This window comes from Stegodyphus dumicola, chromosome 6, assembly GCF_044657685.1.
Source record: "Stegodyphus dumicola isolate Sdum_Otavi_A_Nest chromosome 6, ASM4465768v1".
Classification (NCBI taxonomy): domain Eukaryota; kingdom Metazoa; phylum Arthropoda; class Arachnida; order Araneae; family Eresidae; genus Stegodyphus; species Stegodyphus dumicola.
Genome location: NC_140773.1, coordinates 132,674,473 through 132,697,405, shown reverse-complemented (window position 1 = coordinate 132,697,405; position 22,933 = coordinate 132,674,473). Strand labels below are relative to the sequence as shown.

The 22,933-nt window shown below is 33.9% G+C and overlaps 1 protein-coding gene across 1 annotated transcript in view; it reads left to right on the top strand.

Annotated features, from left to right (window-relative positions):
- The window catches only part of LOC118190160 (neurotrimin-like), a 561,140-nt gene that overhangs the window by 513,816 nt on the left and 24,391 nt on the right, over positions 1–22,933 (top strand). The window contains exon 7 of the mRNA XM_085818898.1: positions 17,663–17,779. Within this exon, the coding sequence (XP_085675024.1) occupies positions 17,663–17,779 (117 nt within the window). The remainder of the gene's footprint in view (positions 1–17,662; positions 17,780–22,933) is intronic.

Below are 22,933 nucleotides of genomic sequence, written 5' to 3'. Positions count from 1 at the left end.
AACATATAAAATTTCAATAGTTTGATGTAAATTAAATTTAATATAAAAGGCACAAACATATCTAAAACACAATAAAATAATGTGCAAAATAAGTACTAAAAATGAACACATACACTATTTTTAGAAAATTAATTGCGCCATTTTCGCAAAACTTGGCACTTTGTCAAAATTTTGAGTCGTAGAATCAAAATATGGAAAAAAAGGTAGGTATATATCCTATTTCAGAAAAAGCCAGATTTTCTCTCAGCCTATGTTAGGAAAATGCTATATACATAAAAAAAAAAATTATGTCCTAAGTCGCGCTTTAAGTCGCGCTTTCGAGGCATGAAAAACGAGAGTTAAATTTCGCCAATCGGCACAGTCGAACGGAGGTATAGAACTGTCGTACACCTTCCCCCCCCCCGAAAAAAATGTAGCAATAATACAATATAAATAAAAACTAATGTACAATAAAATTAATAGCATACGAAACTAGCAATAAAATACTTATTTATTGTTCAACTATTAAAATCTTGCTGAAAATGTATTGTTTATAGAAAAGGATTATAGAATAAAAACAATATAAACAAACTGTAAATCAGCAAGCTATTAATTTTAGTGCAGTGGACTTTATATCCCACTGATGGTTTTCAACAGAGAGCTACTCAGTTGCACTCTGACTTCAGGATTTGATTCATATGTAATAGATAAAACTGTCTTGTTTTTCTTTCCCAGTGGTAGCATTTCTTTTTAAAAGCAAAAAGACAAGGGAATACGGAAATCTTGAAAAACTCTTCCCTTACTCAACAGCTATGAATAAAATTCTATTTCCTTATTCTCTTCATTGACTTTGATCTTTTTATACCCATCAGAGTTCTCAGAAAAATAGTTTCAGGTTGCTATCGTATGACTGTGTCATTTTGCGGACACTGAAAAATTTGGAGAGTCTTTCGATAAACAGGACCCTCAAGTTGGCAAGGGAGCCATTTATTGCGACGCACAAACTGAATACGAATGGAATTCGTAACCTTTCTTCATTTTGTTTCTTTGATTCCTCAGCATGGTTGCTGATGCATTGAAAGGAAAACCGAGCTGAGTCAAATGGTAGTTAAAGAAATGAACTTAAAAACAAATATAGCAATTATCTGCGTCTTTGGTTTACTTCTTTGCACTCTATTTTCATTGTTCATTTTCTTAATTGTAATTTACAAAATTACGTTTTCCATTTACATGATTGTAAACTTCTAATATGTAATTAAATGAATAATTACCTACAGAAAAACATTTAGATATATCTGCTGTAGGTATAAATTATGGTGCAATTTTTTCGAATCAGATTTTAAATGCGAATGAGGGATAAATAAGCAGAAGTTAGTGCATAAAATCTGAAAATTATGCTGATAAACATAAATTGAGGTAACTACTTATTGTTAATACAACTACGCATATTCATCTTTATTAAGACGCATATTTATATTTATAGAAAATAAGTCATATTTTAAAAGAAACAAACACACCGTGCAAACAAATATTTACGAGGATATACATGCACATATTCTGCAAAATGGTGCAGTTCTGTATCTCTTGATCTACTGCGATAATTATAGAAATTTAATTTGTATTTTTCATGCCTTGTACGCGTGACTTAGGATATATGTTAGATTTATATATAACATTGTTCTAACATAGGTATTTTGACATAAAATCGGACTTTCTCTTAAATGACATACCGATGTTTTTCCATATTTCGACTCTAAGACTCAGCTTATGCCCAAATACTACATTTTGTCAAATTTGGTGAGAAATTCACCGAGGAATTAAAAAAATTATTTTGGAGCATTTTTTCCAATTTTTGCCAAGATTTGTCCAATTCTTAATTTATAGTAATATATTTTCCTTTCCCTTTCTTCATTCTGATCGTGCGGGAAAAATGAGGTGCATTATTCATTCTTTCGAATAATTTTAACAAAGTGCGTAAACCACATTTGGCGTTATTGTCGTTTATAACAAATATGCCAAATTTCATCACTCACCAATACATAAGTTCACGTAAATCTGTAGAAAGTTTGAACAAAATCTTTAGTTATGTGCAGATGTGCCTAGAAAGGTGCGTCTAAGGTGATGATAAAAATTTAACAGATTAAAATAAAAATTTTATTGATTATAATATAGAAATTGTATAGATTTATAATTCCAAACTTTTTCGAAAATTTATAAAGATTACTGAAAAATATAAATTTTAAAAACAAATTAGAAAATAGGTGCGAATTTTATTTGAATTGAAATTAATTTCGAATGAAAGAATGAATCAAGTAAGTTTAATAAAAAAAGAGATACGAATTAATTTATACCAAATTCAATTAAGTGTGGGGAGCTAAAATTTTTCTAGCTAATTTTTCGAAAATTAATTGCGCCATTTTCGCAAAACTTGGCACTTTGTCAAAATTTTGAGTCGTAGAATCAAAATATGGAAAAAAAGGTAGGTATATATGCTATTTCAGAAAAAGTCAGATTTTATCTCAGCCTATGTTAAGAAAATGCTATATATATAAAAAAAAAATATGTTCTAAGTCGCGCTTTCGAGGCATGAAAAACGAGAGTTAAATTTCGCCAATCGGCATAGTCGAACGGAAGTATAGAACTGTCCCCCTTTTTTTTCGGGGGGGGGCAGGTGTACATACATACAGTACTGTAAAATAATACGATGAAATGTGTAGTATAACGAAAAATTTAAGGTACAACCAATTTTAATGATTTCAGTGTATTGAAAATTTATAAATATAGCTAAAATTTATTAGTATTTATTCACGTTACTAAACCTTTACTGATTATTTCTTTCACGTAAGACATTTTTTCTTACAGTATTTTAATGTACTTAGCGTTTAGCTGCATTTTTTCTGATTTTGCAATTCTTAATTGCATCAATTCTGAAAATGTTCTCTAATATCTCATTTTACATAAAAATCGGTTTTGCAAATAATTCATAAGTATACTTTTAAAAATTAAAGCAAAAATACAGTGCGAAATGTGTCTTATACCTCACATAAGTAAATACGTATATCCAATTATTTTATTGAAATTTCAGAAAACTTCACGGCTAATCTTTGGAATATGGTAACAGGTAGTTTGGCGACATTTTGGTAAGGCGATAAAGATTACTAGCTAGGATTTTAGCAGTGTACATGGATATAATCAAGAGTGTGGGCAGTGCCATTTTTGTGCAATTCTGAGATGTTTTTTTAAGTGAAAATAGGTCGACGTGTACATGGATGATACCGTGTATGTGCAATTCGTAAAAATGCGGCAAGCAGTGGGCGATTCTGCATTTTGTCCCAATTTCGCACCTAATCTTCGTCATGATTAAGCACTTTTGTTCCATAAAAGTTCTAGCATAAGCGTAATTCGGTTAGCAGATTCTTGGAAAAAAATGTTGGAAATGTTGAGTAAAAAAAAAAAAAGCATGCCTTTACTTCATGAAAACAAAATGGCGTCCAAACAAAAACTAGCAAATTGCTGTAGCAGGGTTGGTCGCCAAATTTTCGCCAAAAAATCGCCAAGTTACCATAATCCAAAGATTAACCAACTTCACTTGTATTTTTCAGTTATTCTAAATGAAAAACCAAAATAAATTGTAAAGAAGTATACTAAGGTTTACATATACCTTTTTAATATAAAAATTGTTTTTCAGATAATTTATTAAGTATACTTTTTTTACAATTCTGGGATTTTTTTTTTTTTAGTGAAAATAGGTCGACGTGTACATGGATGAAACCGTGGATGTGCAATTCGTAAAAATGCGGCAAGCAGTGGGCGATTCTGCATTTTGTCCCAATTTCGCACCTAATCTTCGTCATGATTAAGCACTTTTGTTCCATAAAAGTTCTAGCATAAACGTAATTCGGCTAGCAGATTGTTGGAAAAAAAATGTTGGAAATGTTGAGTAAAAAAAAAAAAAGCATGCCTTTACTTCATGAAAACAAAATGGCGTCCAAACAAAAACTAGCAAATTGCTGTAGCAGGGTTGGTCGCCAAATTTTCGCCAAAAAATAGCCAAGTTACCATAATCCAAAGATTATACAACTTCACTTGTATTTTTCAGTTATTCTAAATGAAAAACCAAAATAAATTGTAAAGAAGTATACTAAGGTTTACATATACCTTTTTAATATAAAAATTGTTTTTCAGATAACTTATTAAGTATACTTTTTTAAAAAATTAGAAAAGAAAAACGGGCAAAATATGCCTTATAAAGCACATAAATATTTATCTTAGTTAAATTTCAAAACGTTCGGTTGCATATGGAGAAAAGACCAAATCATTAAGAAATAAACTGATGTTTACATAGAGTTTTCAAGAATTTTAATTATTTAACTTATGTGTTCTAATTGTTATCATAACTGTGGTAAGTGGTAAATGAAATCAATCAAAACTGTGGTAAATGGTTAAGCTATTAAAAGCAAAATTTAATGAAATAAAAATTATGCTATATTGGATATTTGATCAACTATATTCTGATCACAGAATAATAATATAAATAGTCAGTTTTCATTAGTAATCTTCTTATAGTATGATTTCTAGTTTTAGGAGGGAGAATAATTTAGATTTAAGTCTACATGGAATTAACGAATTTTTAAAAGCTCCCTACTAAAATTTTGTTAACTACAACCTTTGCTTGTCTTTAATTCGTTAATACTCCGTTTACTTCACCTATAGGAAGTTACTTCATAAACACCATCCTATCTAAACCATACCAAAATATGAAAATGTAATAACTGATCACTTATATCTTTTAAGAAATATCTATATTACGTATGCATTTCATGCTATTATAGTTATTTTAATTTCTTCTTAAGAATTTATATGTTTTAATTTTGTGTTTGCTATAATTATGTAGCTTCTATATTCCTTACTGAATATTACACGAGGAAAATGTTTTCTCCTTTTTCTCAATTAAAAATACACCATTTAAAATTTACTCTACGGTTTCCCTTGGCAAATTATCTCTTTTCTGACGCCAAGATTGGCGCCAGGAAAGATGGTGTCGATTCTTCCGCCTGCTATGCTGTTTGCGTAAGTCAAAGACTTATACAAACTCGGTGTCGATGTACACATCGACCTATTTTAATTTAAAAAAGCAATCAGAGAATTGTACAAACTAGGCATTGCGCACTGTCTTAACTTTGTCCACGAACACATCGATGTATTTTCACTTAAACACAATCAAGAAGCTAAAACAAAGTTAAAACTATCATGTTAACCAGAAAAAATTCCCGCTGTCTTAACATACAGAGAGGAACAAATAACCAAAAACACACAAACAGAGAGTAGTAAATAAACAAAAATACGTATTTTCTAGCTTAAAAACATTAAACAACAAATCTTTTAACAAAAATTAGCACACAGACGACTACATAATTGAAACGTCAATTTTTTAACATAACCTTTTTTTCACGTACATACGTTCACGCTTCCCACCACTATTCCTCCACGTAAGCAATTCAATTAAATATTTGGTCGCTTCGGCTCATCCGTTGATCAGCATTCATCCTCTTACCCACCCCAAACATACTCAAATGATGGTCCCCACAGCAAAATAATAGCAAGTTCAAAATCCAAGACCATACCACGCACGTCCAAGCAAATACAGGAACTGAAAACCAAACCCGGGTCCATACGAAAGGCTTACTATTACATATTACAAAAAATAACCAAACTCTAAATTTATCACAACACATTTGGCGATACTCGCAGAAATAACCCCTTTTTAATGACAAAAACTAAAAAAACAAAAAAAAAAAAAAAAAAAAAAAAAGCACGATTTTTCCCAAGGCTAGTTTTGTCAACATTAGGGTTACCGAAAAACTCATTTCACGCAGCAGGCTTTCAGATTTCACGAACAACCAATAGCACTTGGTGATCTTTTCAAACAGAAACCAAGGTTATCGTACAGTAAAGATCAACTAATACACCTAATATTCTTACGACACAGTAAAACATATGATTCTACTTTACCTTTTAAATAGCCTTCAGCTTCTTTATTTAAATAAAATTAAACAATCGGCTGCGTTCATTAAAATATTACTCATCTACAAATTTCTCATAAAACTTAATTTGGTACTTACGGAAAATCCTGCCGGCTACAAGAGACGACGCCAAAGGCGCCAAACAAACAAACAAAGCAAAACAAAAAAACTGAATACAAGAAAAAACCTTATATTCTTATTTTTTTTTCAAATTTATTATATTATCATTTATTTATATTTAATTTTTCATTAAAAATTTCCATAATTTTTAGTAAGGAGATATACTGTAAAAGTAATTATTTTCGCTAGGTTTTAATTTAATCGCCGGTAAGATTCCATAACTTTGGAAATATTCAACAGCATGCTCTTCTGTAGTAGGCAGGTCCCAAATTTTAATGATTTTTTTTTCGAAAATGCGTGATACAGGGGGGGAAAATGCGTGATGCAGAGGAAAAAAGAGAGTCTTTACTCAAGAATAATAACTAACACGTGTAATCTAGATTACAGCAAACCCAGCGTGTTTGAAGAAGACTTTAATTTTACTTTCTAAGCACATTTTTGGAATTAATGTACATCCGCATTGTTCCGTTTTATTGAAGTGTATTACACCTTTTGAAATATTTATTTGGGTATTCTTTTGAACATATTTATTTAAGTTTTATTCTTATATTTTGTTTAAATTTTTGATGTCAGTTAGCGATTGTGAGAGGAGTGTTTCATGTACTCTACTTCTTGGCCATATTAAAATATTTAATCAAAATTTCAGCCAAACATATTTTCTTGCTTGCAAAACTTGCATATGTGTATCTTTATACACATGGTGGGATTCAAAGATATCTGGAGAAAATAGGAAGGCATGTTAAAGGGGAGGAAAATAAATAAATTTTGTAGTAGACCGAAAAGGTTCATTTAGAGGGTTCAGGGTACTGTCTGAGGGAATTCAAAGCTCGTCGAACTGTACTTTTATAAGTGGGGTTGCACCTGAAAAGAAGTAGCTACTAAAAAAGTTATAAGGAATAAAGGCCTATTGCAGCACCTCCATTATGGGCGATCACATTTATAGTAGGGACGTCTAGGATTGATAATTTTGTCAACGTCTAGGATTGATAAATTTTCCAACTAGCACTGCTTCAGTCATGGGCAACACAGAACAGAAAGAGGATACCACATATCTTAGAAGTGTGCCGACCAGCCGCTAAAAGTGTCCATAAGGACAAGAGAGCTACACCAACGATCATTACACACCTAAAGATGATTAGAGAAGCTTTATAATTACACATGCCGAGTAAAGCTATATCCGAGAACGAACGAACTACTACTGACATCACATGATTCCTGAGTAATCTATCAGACAACTGACAAGATTCCGTTTGCAAACCTAATGAATAAAATACTGGCAAGTTCCTCATCCGCGTAGTGAATCAGACCGTTTGAAATCGGCATGGAAGTGCCAACTTTTGCTATCAGAATAATTTTACCCGCTTCTCAGCAGTGCCTTGACCCCTCAGCGCGCCATTTCGGCACACATATTCCAATGAAATTTATTTGGTTTCTTCTGCTGCCGCTATATTTGAGACAGAAATTTTAGAATCATTCAATGTATTCACAGATATCAGCACACTTAGGCTGATACATTTATCTTTTTTTCGTATGATAAACTCATTTTAATATACACCTTCATACATGCAGGAAGTTTCAGCAAATCCGTTACAAACTGTCAGGGTAGGTACAGTACAACCAGACGATGGAAAAACACATAGCCACGCATGGTCGGAAACGTGTTCCTGTCGCAGTAGCGACGACAAAAATCACACGAAAGAAAGGACATTAACAGGGTGAGACTATATGTTTATTATGCTTAGTGTAATGGAAACCATGAAATAAGAACAAAAAAAAAAAAAAAAAAAAAAAAAAAAGGCGATCGTCTAAGAAAAAAAGACATTATCAAAGAAGGTGTTGGAAATTACGTTCGAAACGTATTCTCAACATGGGATCGGCAAGAGTGGTCCGGTTCATTGGCCAGCAAGATTGCCAGATCTCACTTGCATTGACTATTTTCTCTGTGGGTACGTCAAGACAATTGGTATACGAAACCCACATTCTCGGGATCTTGTTGCACGCATCGTGGCAGATGTTGGGTCTAGGGTCTAGAGTCCTAATTTCGAACATATTCTTTGATGACGATCGTTGTCTATTTCTGTTCTTATTTCTTGATTTCTCCTGTACTAAGCATAAGAAACATGTTTCCTCCCTGTTCATGTTCTTCCTTTCTTGTGTTTTGTGTTGTTACTACAGAGCCAGTAAAATCTTTTCGGCCATGCATTCTATGTCATTTACCCTCGTCTAGGTGTATTCTATCTCTTCTGAAAGTATGTAACCGATTTGCTGAACCGCACTGTATATGTGATACAAGAAAAACGATAAAAATAATAATTATGATTCGCAAAACTTTAAACAAGGAAATATTGCAAATATGCAAACAAGGAATGCATCCTTATTGAAGAAATGGAAAAATAAAAAAATTCTTTATGGGGTATCAGAAACCCCTATACCGACAATGTTAAATTGGTCATGTTCGATGTATCTTTTCTCAAAATCTGCTGTAGATACAAGCTTGAAACTTTTTCTGTAATTAAAGTATACCTATGTGATTATACTGAAATGAGCTTTTGAAACATTTTGAATTTTAGAGTAAATTACAGAATATTTTGTTAGGCATAGTAAAATTTAGCACTTTTCTCATACAGAAAAATTTTAATTTTTTTTCTACGTTTATTAAAAAAATCTCATTTCAGTAAATATTACGAAACCTAATAAATAAGCCATAAAAAGTTTAGACACCTGTGAGCAGTAGTTCCTGAGAAAAGGTACATCGAGTATAAAAAAATCACGTTTGGGGAAAAACGCGTTTTTATGTAAAAATCCTCATTGATCAAAGCAGTAGATGACAAATTAAAACTAGATTGTTTTACAGTTCTAATTTTCATAGAGATTAAAGAATGGTATTTTTAGAGAGATAAAAGTGTAGAGAATTTGAAAATGCAAAAATCCGAAATCACAATTTTTTGAAGATTTTGGGGTTCCAACACCCTTAACATAAAAATTATCTTTACAGCTAGGTAGTTAAAGCCAAAATATCAAATTTTGTTTTTCTACATGAAAGGAGACTTTGTTTTAATGTTTTAAGTGTAACATAAAATCTTTGTGAAATAAATGCATTTATTATTCAAAATATGCTGCATCCTATATTTCTTTCCGAATCACATCTAAATTCTTTGGACTGGATTCAAAATAAGAATTTATTATCTACTGAATGCTTTTTCAACCAATGTTTTCGGGTAAGTTTTATATCGTTTATTCTTCTTTGATGAGCATAATTAAAAAAACGTAAAATACTTAATATTTAAAAAATGCATTAAGAATTTATAAATGGAAGTTTGAGGAAAGATGTGTTACGGTATAATTTAAATATAAATTGTATTTTTTTTTAATTGTGCGTTATTTTTACCTCTTTAGTATAAAAGACGTATAGTTCGCATTTATATCTGTAGTTATGCATTTATTGTTGCAAACTTACTGTATGTATTTATCTATAAGTATGCATTTCTACCTGCATCCGCATACATGTCATTTTCACTATTGGTTTTATAGTATGTGCTTGAATCATTTGTGCTCTAAATTCTGTACATAAGAGGAAGATTTTCTTTTGAAACTGCTCTATCCATCAAACGTCTAAATTTGGGGTTAAAAAGAAATGGAACAGGAGGTGGGTTCGGCTTTGATGCAAACCAATGATCCTGCCAGTCGTTTCAATTTCAATAGTACCCACTATTCTATATTCTGCAGTTTAGTAGATTTTCCTTGGAACATCCAGGAAAAGAAACTTTAGTTTTTTCCTCCGCGGAATATTCCTTACTTTGCAAGAGAAGTGATACTTCTTCCGAGACCAATTCTTGAGGAAATTCTGCATCAATTTGTATAAAGTACTCTGAATTTATTCCTTTTTTTCTATCTAAAATAGCATCGTAAAGGCAGTAATATGTATCGCCATTTATCATGAATTCTAATTACATAAGTTTCCTTTAACTGGATTTAAGATAAGAAACAAAAAGTAAATAATTGAGGAGCTGTCGGAAAATTTAGATTACAATTGTAGAGATACGGTAAACTTTGCTAAAATTAACCCGGTATTATTTACATTTCGTTATGCATTAACAGAAAATAGTTTAAAATTTTCTCATAAAATAAATTAAATTGCACTAGAGAGAATACAGATATTAACAATTTCTGTTTAAGGATTCTATTTAAGAATTTTATTTCATTTATGGTCTTCATTATTTAAGTGTTTTCTGTTAAATATCTTTCTACCCAATCACTCCTCCTGAAAATTTGAATATAGAGAATTTCCACTATTATCAAATATTCTTTTGCATTTATTTTATTCGATTTAATTGCAAAGAAACCAAGTGGAAACATGCTTTTACTCTCCCTAATCTAACTATTAAATATTTATTTGGATCCGATCTAATTGGAATTTCGATTATCGAAAAAGCTTGCATTACTTTCTGGCCAAGTAAATTTAAACTTATCATTAATTTAGTTGCTTGCGTCTAATTGGTTATAGATTTAATTAAGGTAAAATAAGAGAGCAGGTCATTTTAGACGAGTTCGTGCGACATGACGATTGACGTATATAATTCGGCAAGGATGTAGTAAAAATCAGTTGGGACTGTACCATAGTCGTATCTCCGCCAAATAAACAAGACCTGTTCTAGGCTAAATATTTACTTATATATATAACTATGTATAGATTACATTTTAGAAAAACTTTCAAATACATTTTCATTACAGTAGAGCGCGCAAAGCCAGCGTTCGCTCTTTTCTCTTTCAGATCTCAATCTCTTCTTATTACTCCCACCTGCGACCAGGGGGGAAAGTCCACTCCCGTCTTCCGGCCGAGGCGAGCAGAGGGTTCTCTGTCCCTTCTTTTATGGAGGGTGACCAAGTGGTCTTCAGAGAAGGGAAACATTACAGGACTAATACTCGTAGCAGGCAGGAAAACAGATATTATTCAGTTCTAATCTTTGTCTACTTCATGAATCATTACTCATGAATCACAGTCATAACAAGTGCCCCTTTTATAAATGAGACTAGATAATGTGATCACTTTACCTGAGTTCCTCCTTCATGCTAGGAAACATTCTTTTAAAATAAAGAGATTTAGAACAGATAAAAATAAATTTTGTTTAATCTTACTTGAATAAAGACTATATGAAGCCCAGAAGGGCGTGTGTTTAGCATTTTGTGTGTCACCTTTATTTATTTCATATTGTGTTCTTCGCCATTAAACCGTAAAATTCAGTTCGACAGGTGAAAGCGGGTCTGGACACCAGGGCGGCTTACATAGACTAATTGGGTATTGTCCGATCCAAGCTGCTTGACGAAGAATTGGTTAAATGGGTCATCATTGTCTGGCTATCTAATGTGCCACGTCTCTGTGAGCAGGAATGTTGTAATGTAATGGTCTGGGGATCCAACCTCGCCGCACACACATAGATTAAAATTCAATTCAACAGCAATATCACAAAACATTTAGTATGTCTTTAGAATTTTCGATACACACCCGTGCCGTTGCTGGGCGTCCAGACCCGCAATAATAAAAAGCTTCGCTCGTTGGAGATTTTTTTCCCCCGAACAGCGTTGCCATTACTCGCTTTGTAATTGTTGAGTTTTTTAATCAAAAATTCGTTAAAGTTTTACAAAATATGAAATAGATAATAAAACAAATTCGGGCTTCCAGATTCCCATATTCGAGTGGAGGACTACGCTATTCAAAATTTCATGTCTCCAAGCACCGTTGTTTTTTCCTTATGAGAGAAACATACACACATTCATGAAGATCATTAATCATTTAATTTCTTTAAATATAAGCAGGGTGATAATATTTGGTGGCAACAATTTGAAAAGTGAAACACCGGTTTATAGTGAACCAACACAAAATGCCAAAACTAAATAAATAGCTTTTCCGGGTAAATTGCTTTTTGGGCTAATAATATTTATTTATTTATTTATTTTTAGTTTGTAAAGGCCTATGAATATGTAATTCAGTTTCATTATTTGATTTTGATTGCAAACGAAATAGTAGTTTGATTAAACAAATAAAATATAATATCAGTGTTTAATCTTTCTCAAAAAAGGAACGCATATCCTGTAATTTAATTTATGAAAATTAATTTTTCTGCAACTTCATTTGATTAAAGTTTCACAAACGAAATATATATTCTTCAATTTTAATGCAAAAACACATATATTTGGCCAGAGAAAAAATAGGCAGCTATCCGGAATTTTACAGCACCCTGATGTGATAAGACACACGGAATCCGCATATTTGAAGTAATATATTTGAAATAAAATTTATCTTATTATTGGACTTTAATGAAATCAAAAAAGGGCATTATTCCCATCCTAAAATATGCTTTCAAAGATAAGCTGATAAAGAATAAAATTGTGAACTAGCTTTCAGAAATCAAGAGCTATGCAGCGCAAGCATTTAAACACATATACAATATTTGTGCATGCAACTCCACAGGAAAAGAATAAGCGCCTCTAAGAGAATAAAGCAGGACATAGATTACTCACAAGAAATGAGAAGTGCTAAGCTTATGTATCTGTAAGCGGCGAAATGCTAGGTGAAATGAAAGTGCAATCATTTCACATTTCATATGCAGTTAAATTCCATCTCCTACCAGTTCGAACAGGCTAACATATCACTTAAGCAACAGTGCAATGAATTCCTGTTATAACCATTGCTTGTATATAGTGTTTAATGTATAATCTAGAAGCAGTGTAAATGCTTCATCTGCTCAAGTTCGAACATAAAACGGGACAACTGATGACACCACTAGCGGTGGCAGAGCTTCCGATGTCACATTTCCAGTAAATTCCTGTAACACCTCGGCACCAGAATGCCACTGTAGACCCCAGGAAGGCGACGTTAATCTGGATAGGCAGTGTAAGGGGCCTTACCTACTTACGCAGGGTAAATAATAGCTGGTCCCTGAACTTATACCTAACCTAATTAATGCTTGTTAAGTATGATAAAAATTACAAATATTTTTAGTTTGACATAAGGTACAGATATATATCACTAAATAATTCCTTTGAATTATTGCTATGTGTTTTATCTTAAAATTTAAGTAAAACGAACAAATTAAAGTTTCTTTTTTTAAAATTTATAAGTGATACTTAAAAATTTTATAAAAAAAAATCAGTTTAAAATTGATATTAAGATCAAATATTAGTACACAGATAATCTTCGCCCGGTTAAATACATATTGACTTACAATTCATCATTTGATGTTTAAAAAATGCAAATAATTATTTCTTGGAATTGTTTCCAACTTCTGTAACTGCTCTTGTGAAGTTTTGTTTTCATTAAATACTGGTCAGTGCTGAACAATAATAAAATTCAAATTAATAAAATGTAACTCAATGCAGATTGCCCTAATTCTCCTTTTTCTTAGGTTACTAACACAGTATTCTGTTAAATCGCATGCAAATCAAATAAGTAAATGCAAAACCGAAAAGAAATATTATAGGAGCTGTTAAAATGTTACTTTAATTTGACGAACTCTATTACATCTGCATGTACTACGAAATGCTACTCATAAATTTCAAATTTTGAATTGGCTGCCAACAATATAAAAAACATTCCATACTTTAGTTAGCTCAATAAACTGTTCATCTTATAAACTATATTTGGCATAATACAAACGCAAGATGACACAGAACTTTAAAAATCTCTCAAAGCCACATTCTTTGCCTTCGAAAAATTCAGTCCTTCACCAGTTGCTGACTTAAAATTTTAGTTGCAAGAAAAGGAGCAGCTACATTTCCATATATGACAATGTTTAAAAGCCAAACTTATATTTGTTTAACAAGGCTCTCTGACCATATTATTCTCCGAAAGTCTCGATTAATTTAGCAAATAGGCTCTTAGACATAAGTTCTCAACAATTTTTTTCTTACAGAGAATATAAATGTTCAATATTCACTTACCTCACAAGCTGAAGTAATTTTCACCAGTAACATGCGTAGTTGTATGTTTACAATGAATGCGTACAATACAATCAGTCACAATCTTCACTAACTCTCCGGCTAGACTTATTGAAAAAAGGACGCATCGCTTGGATGGTTCACTATATAACTCACACAATGTATAAACTATATTTCCTTCACTTTTATGTAGTTACGCAGACTCTCGATACGAAAGGATGCCGAGCCAACCAACAGAGCAGTCACAAACACAATCTTCTATGAACTACTACACTTGTTGCTACATGCAAAAAATAGAAGTTGTAAAACTTATATACAGTCTGCTTTTATGCATTGTTCGCAACACTCAAGTGAACACAAGACATAAATTTTATTATGTTTGCGCTAACAGCAATCAACATCGATAATAAAATATAAAAGAAACAAAAGTTATCAAATCAAACATTAGGCAAAATGCAGAATTAAAAAATGAAAGGGATTAGTCAAACAATTGCTAAGCAAAAGGTGCAAGTTAAAATAATTCAGTCACATTCGCCTTAAAAGTGGCACCTCCTAACGAAATTGCTCTTTAAGCTTCTAATCATAAATTTAATTCGTTCTTTAAAAAAAAAAATATTTGCATTAATATTTTTAATTTCTTTCTTTTCATTAAATATTTTTGACCTGGTAAAATTCAGAAAAACATTTTCCTTATACTGATACGCTTAATTTTGATTTCATTATGGCAAAGCACTCAAGGGCTATCTGCCTAAGGGGGGCGATGATTTTTTGTAGGACATTCTAAGGGAAACTGGTTCGTATACACGTTTCACACACAAAAACCCACGAAAGCGCTCATACAGCCAGCCCGTTCGCTGGAATTCAAACCTCGGACCGAACTATCAATGTTCAGCGACTCTACTGTTCGACCGCTAGTGGTTCCACATTTACATGCTGTTTAGAAGAACTGGTTTGCTAATTCAATTTAAGTTGTATTCTAGCAGAGCCTTCTAAATTATTTTAAGAACAAAACATTTGATCTTATTATGGTTTTTATTATAAATATTGATTATTACTTGCCAGTTTCTACCGGACGTCCACCCGGCAGAGAAAGGCAAAGGGATACTTATCTCAATTAATCCGACTGCAACTCATCACTCAAGGGAAATGACCATCTATACAGACGGGTCTAGATTGGACGAAAGAGTGGGATGCGCCTATGTCGCCACGAAACAAGACAACGCAATTGAGAAATGGAAGGGACAGTTAAGACAACATAACAGTGTCTTTCAAAGCGAAGCAGTGGCAATTGCACAAGCGATTCGCTACCTGCACTTGCACCAGCATAGCCATGTCACCATTAAAACGGACAGCTTATCATCGTTATATGCCATTTGGAATGCAGATCATCCCTCGGAGATTATACAAGGAATCCAGAGAGATCTTAGAAGCAACCCCCAGTACCGCACAAAATTAGAGTGGATAAAGGCTCATGTTGGCCCCTATGGCAATGAGCTTGCTGACCAACTCGCCAAAGAGGCAACAACTGACCCGCCTGATGCACCAATTATCATCCCATGGCCGCATTCGTATTTAAAGAAGACACTACGCCTAAGGGCCACTGGCATGTGGCAGAACGAATGGGACCAAAGGACCACAGGAAGAAGGACCCACTACTTCATCGGCTATGTGGACACTAGCCGAAATGTAGCGAACGCACAGTTGGTAAGGTTCATTTCCGGGCATGGGCCCTACCCGGAATATTTCTTCAAGCGTGGCATAAGTCACACAAGTCAATGTGCATGCGGCGACTCAGGCTCACCAGAGCACTATCTAACGTCATGCCCATTAACAGAAGGATTGCATATCAATCTTCCTGAAACAAATCGCCAGTCGTTCTGTAAATATATGATAAAACAGCGGCACTTTATTAAAAAGCTGGTACAGTTGATGGACAGACTGTCCGACTTAGATACAGACTTGTGTCAGCCATAGAACAACCCAGCATGTAAAAACAACTTAAGCATTTTAAAAAGGACATGTATAGCAATATAGGAAAACTGTCATTCAAGTGAATTGTAAGAAACTATAATGTAGACTAGAAACTCACAGTATAAAGACTGCCTGTATTCATACCTGGAAAATCAGTTGCATTTAACAGTGTGCATGTACTGTGTAAATAAATTTCGGCAAATTATACCGTAAGATCATATATAATGAACCGATATATAATGTAGGCATAACGAATGTATGAAAGTGCATATATCTGTAAGCAAAGTAATGTATGGGAGTGTAATATATGTAAATATTTTTGTGTATCAGTAAGATATGTATAAGTAAGTTACGCAATTTAAAGTAATGCAATTTTTTTATTACTTAAATTTAAAGTAATGCAATTTAAAGTAATGCAAAGACATTTCTGCATAAATGCAGAAATGTCTAATAAAAATGCATGGGTAACATATATGTTTTGTATTATGAATAAGGGATATAGGATGTCTAACGCAAAGCAATGTATATATTGGAATGTCTATTTCATGTACTGGAAAATTATGCAATAAGTACCCAAATAACATGTAATGTAAGTAACCTGTAAGACTATTATGTTTGTAAATATTTGTATCTAAAAAATTAATCAGAATGTATTTGCATGTATCTGTATGCAACTGCAAGTATATGTAACCTAAGGTTAAGCAGTGTAAGTAAAATTAAGTAATATGTGAAGTAGGCGTGCCTGACTATGTATGTATATAAAAATAATGTAACGTAAGGCACATGTAATATTGGCATATGTAACTGTACATGCAAACTGTATTTATATGCAATCTACAAGTAATGTAGGTATATTTATTGAAATGTACATCTAAAAACTGTAACTGTACACAAAAGTAATTCAACGCAATGTAAGATTAATGTAATTCAGGTAATGCATATGCATTGTATGCCGGAAATGAGAGACAAAGTCAGTATGTAACTCTGTAAATCACGTTATCCATAGAATATGTTAACCAGCAAACAAGAATGTAATACTAAATATTAACAGCTCTTGTATGGCCATGTAATTGCTCTTTTGAAAGACTCAAGGTTCAACTCTAGATACTGGTGGACGTGGCGCTACACCAATTAACCGACGGTAAAGGGGTGGTGCCCACGTCCCCCGTCGCATGTCGCATGCTTAGTAAAAGGGCTTTCGTCAATTGTTAGACCCTCGGATACAATCAGAGTCTCGATTTAAAACGCTATGAATACAAACCTCCAGGGGATTATTCCAATTTATTACTGTTTTGTCGGCCATACCGTGCCCATTAATTCATACTTCTTTCTATGGCAGATTACATAATATTGGAAACAATCCTCTGCTTCCTATTATGTCGGAGATAGGTACCGAATTTCGATCATTTTATTCAAAATAGAAGGAAAATGCAGAAATAGCCGCTAATCTGTAACCTTGTTCAAAGCGAATTAGTCGGTATTATATCAAACCAAATGAAGGTCTTATGAATGCATTGTTACAATATGGTTATCTGTAACAGGAGCTAAATCGCGATGCTTGGCAACAGTTCCACGGTCGACGGGATACGTAAGTACTGTCTAAAACTACGATTTTATCATTATTTTTTTTCCAGAAATACCTCCTCCGTCATCGCCCTCAACATCTCAAGGGCCAGAACCTTTGCGGGCTAAATCTGAGAAACTGCGCAATGGCTACCCGTCGAGTGTCCAAACGAAAACGGAAGAAACAGGTAAGCAAATAGCATTTTCTATTTCTTTCTCTTTATTTTTTTCAATTAACTTCCTTTCACTTATTAATAATTATACAAGATAAAAGAAGACGAGTCAAAGAAAAGGTGGTTTGGGGGTTGGCAGTTAGTTGGTAACATCATAAGCAAAGAATTTACCAGCATGAAATACTGGCATATTTTGAGGCAAAAGGAGGGAATCATACGAATATAATTTTTAATTAAACTCCGTCCAGGAGAAAGAAAATGTAAAGACAACAGTATATCTACGATAGGAATACATTTGCAATTTGCCCTAGTAAGGAACGAATTTTATCGGAAAAAGGAGAGTAGAATTTACGAGGCAAATTTGTAATAAATCTTGAAATTCACAAAACTAATCACAGAACTTAACGTCACTGTAAAGTTGCTACAATAACCTTGGGGATTCTTCATTTCAGTTAGTCCTGTTTGCTTTATGTGCGTAAGCAAAATGAGTGTCGCACAAGCACATTAAAGCTAATGGAACATAGCAAGCAAATAATAACACGGCATATCTAGCAGAGCAGTTATTACTACAGAGAAACCTACACAAGGACTTTAAACAGGAAATGTATCTCGCGAAAGCGACATGCATCTCACAAGCAAATCTAAATACAGCAAGTCTAACATTGCTGTTCTAATTAGGAAGTATCCTGTACAAGGTTATTAAGGATTTTTTCAGAAATTAAACTCGCATAAGCGAATCTAACTAGAGTGGCATTTAAAACGAATCTAACAATGCGATTTTTGTTCGAAAGAATTTTGCACGGGAATTTTCTTCTGGTTTGAAAGTAATAAAATTGAAGTAAATCGAGCATTATGTAATACCTAGGCAAAAGTAAACGTAAGGGAATTACATTATTTGCAGCAAAAGTCCAAGAAGTACAGAGTCACTGTAAATTTGCAAAAGTACTATTTGTTGCCGTCCAGACGGCATGTATTGTTACGAAATGTACAGGCGCGGTGAGATAGATTCCCCGCAAAGCAGTTTTAGGGTTACCATAAAATGTCAAGGGAAAGCAGGGTTGCCACATTTGGCGACAAAATTGGCGATATGCCATTTACGAATGGAGAACATTTTGGAACGAATTCTTACAGGTTTAGACCAGAATGTTCTCGAACACAAGTCGAAAGCCATATAAACCCTGCTGGTAAGGAGTCAGTAAGTGTGTCACATCGAGTTAACAGCCGGCCAGCGACTGCCGAGTGGGTCGTCGAGTGCATCGAAGAGTCTCTTAGTGTATCGCGGTTAGTGCATCGTCGAGAGAGTGTATTAAGCTCCGGGAAAGACTGAACCGAAGAGTCAGGAGCAGTGTTCTGTGTGTCGTCGAGTGCATCACGAGTTGTAGTGTGGAGAGTCTCGAGAGTACGTAGAGTTCCGAGAACGACCGAGCAGTCTCGGGAGCTGTACTCTGGTGCTTTGCAGTGAAGCTGTTTCCACCGTTATTGCCTGAGAGTGTTGAAGGCTGTGTCGCTGAACGTATCAGTGTGTTTATAACAGTTAGACGACTGTAAAAGTGTTTTGGAGCTGTCCTGATTAATATTGGCAAATAAAGTATGTTTCAATACTTCGTCAAGTGTCATTGTTATTCACTCCAAATCTACGAACCCCGTACGAACGCAACAACTGGTGTCAGAAAAAAACGTAACAATATATATATTCCATAAGAAATTTTATCTGTAAAGCAATAATTTGTAGCAGTATTAATCGAAAAACTGCAAAAAATTCCACAGTAGCAAATGGTCAATAATACAAATATTTCAAAAATAGCTAATTTGTTTGAAATTAAATTAAAAGACTAAGGCTAAATTGAATCAAGAGGGACTAAATTGAGAAAGGGAAAATACTCTATTTCAGCGATTCTCAACCGGTGGTACGCGTACCACTGGTGGTGCGAAAGAGAAAAATGACAAAATGAAAAAAACAAAATAAGTGAAAAAATATTTTTAACGATCAAATTCAAACATCCCATGAAGAAAAAGAACAATTGATAGAAATTTTCTGTGATTGAACTTTAACTGAAGATTTAAAAAATAACAGTCTTGTTAACTTTTGGCTGAACTGAAAAAAAGAATTTAAAGGCATTTCAAATAAAGTTATTAAAATTTTATTCCGTTTTTGCACAACCTATTTGTGTGAATAAGGATTTTCTTCTGTGTTATATTTGAAAAAAAAAAAAAATGCAGAGCAAAATTCAAAGTGGACTCTAATTTACGGCTAAAGTTAAGTGAAGTATGACCAGACATAAAGAAACTGATCTCTCATAAACAAGCCCAAATTTCACAATAAATTTTAGAATTAAACATTAGAACTTAAATCTTGATAATTAAAATGGTAAGCAATGTTTAATCTAATACTTTCTATGTGTGTATTTTTAATACAAATAGCCAACAGGTTGTACAAATGGGCAAAATATATTTTTTTTAATATTTCTATTCAGAAACAAAAAAACAAAACAAAAAAAAAAAAAAAAAAAAATCATTGTAAAATGTAATGGTTGTACTAAAGTTTTTCAGTTTTTGTTTAGATGGTTCGTGTTAGTCAAAAGGTTGAGAACCGCTGCTCTAGTTGGTTTGGGGCAATCATGTGCTGTCACTTATCTCACTTATCAGACAATAACATCAGAACAAGCTCGCTAAGTTCATTGTGGCAAGGAGTGCAAGACTGCGCCTGTCGTTGGCAAGATCCTTAAGCACCATGCAGGTGATAGCATCCGTCCCGAGGGTCTCCCTCCCGTCTTTCCCTACGGGTTAAAACCGCGCCCTTCAGTACGGCAGTCAAAGTCGCTAACCACTGTCGCTAACCACTATCCCGGTTGGGCGCCTGTCATAATCATATAATCATGTAGATTTCAAATATCGTTAAACCTCACTCGGAGCACTTTCATTAAAGTTCGGAATGGAACAATTCCCAAATAAAAATGGATGCATATTTATGAGAAATAAAGAAACTGTAAAATCAATACATTGCAAACGAGAATCATAAAATAGAATAATTATCTGATTATTACCTGTCAGTGTCCATTTGCAAATAACTAGACACGTGAAATAATTATGATGGAGTTCTTATTTCTTACCAGGGAATTTTGCGAGTAGTTCTTTTTAAGCAATCATTTGACTGAATTTATATTAAAGTTTGGTTTATTTAATCGCGGTAAAGTACGCAACGGCTATTTGTCTAAGGGGAAGGATGCAATTGTGGAGGTCTTTCAAAGGTAAACTGGCTCGTATACACGTCACACATGGGGAAACCACGAAAACGCCATGCAGCCTGTCCGTCTACCTAAAATCGAAATCAGGCGAGAGTACAAGTGTTCAGCAACTTCACGGCTCAGCCGGTGGTGAGCCCGTTTATTTTTAAGATTCCCTAAAAAATTTTACTTAATTTTTACATATTTCTCTCAAACATGATCATCAAACCTTTTTTTCTAAAGTTATTTGTTTTTTTATGAAGTGTAAATTTAAATACACTAGTTATCATAAATTAAGGAAAAATCACAAAAATAGTGATAACTCCCTCAAAAATAAGACAAACCCTGTAAAATTTGAATATGTTGCTAAGTGAGAGTAGCTGAGTAAAACTCCAATATGCAAATTAGTGGCGCTGCACTCGGAATGCGTCATCTGGGAGGAGCATAAAAGTCCATGTTTGAGAGCAAGCCCACATATTTCACTGTGATAGTGACATCAGATATCTGAGATAGCCAATTCGTAACAATGACCTCCAGGTATCATTTGCCTGTAGAATTACGATAGAGAGCCATTGGGAGACTAGAAGCAGGACAAAGTCAAACAGAAGTGGCCAGATGGCTAAATGTGACTCCTTTGGTTCATAGATTTTGGAGGCAATTTCAAATCACAGATTCGGCATCTAGGAGGTTCAGCCAAGGACGGCCAACTGCTACGACGAGCGCCGATGACCGATATTTGACATTATGTGCACTTAGGAATATAACCGCGACTCCGACTCTTATTAGATCCTCCCTTGCTGCAGCCACCAGGAGGTTAGTTTCAGCTTCAACTGTGCGCAGAAGGCTTCACAAAGGTCGTCTGTATGCGAGGCGAACAACCATTTGCGTGCCTTTCAAGTCTCGCCATAGGAGGGACCGTTTGCAGTGGGCACGACAAAATGTCCACTGGACGCCTGAGCAATGGAGGGCTATTTTCTTAAAGGATGAGTCCAGGCTTAGTCTAGAAAGCGATAATAGGCGTTATTTGATATGGGGAGAACCTGGAACTCCTTATAATCCGTCAAACATCCGTGAAAGAGATGCATACGGAAGAGGCAGTGTCTGTGTTTGGGGTGGCATCTCTTTGGGTGGACGCAGAGACTTCCATGTTTTTCCAAGGGGAACCGTGAATGCTCATGTTTATAGAGATGACATCCTTGATACTTATATGAGCCCATATGCCGGGGCAATAGGTGATGCTTTCCTGTTACAGGACGACAATGCAAGACCACACAGGACTTGCATCGTATATGATTATCTTCAACAGGAAACAATTATGCGCATGGAGTGGCCAGCTCGATCCCCGGACTTGAATCCTATCGAACACGTTTCGGATGTTTTAGGGAGACGTCTAGCTGCTCTTAATCCACCCCCTTAGACCCTTTCCGCGCTTGCAACAGCTTTGCAAGAACGAGGGCTCTCGCTTCCTATGGAACTGATAGACCGCATAATTGAAAGCATCACGCAACGCTGAATGTGCTGTATTGCTTCTAGAGGCGATTATATTCCATATTGAAGGTACTTTTACTATAGCAAACTGACATCTTCGATTTGTTCATTTCATACATGTGTTAATTTCTATACTACCATAATTGTCTAATTTCTTTTTATGTTATTTGATACCTTACTCTGTGTTGTATATTGTTTGTAACTTTCATAAAATTCTACATATAACTTTTATAGTAATCGTGATTTTTCCTTAATTTATGATAACCAGTGTATATTTTATATCATATTTAAAGAAATAAAATTTTCCCCTATCTTTACTAAACACTTTATAAAAAATATACTGAACACTTTTTATATGTTTTATAAAAAGCTTCATCTTAAAAGTGTATCAAATAATTTGATACTTCAAATTCTTGTTACCTAGCAGTTTAAAAGTAATTTGTTATTTTAGTAATTG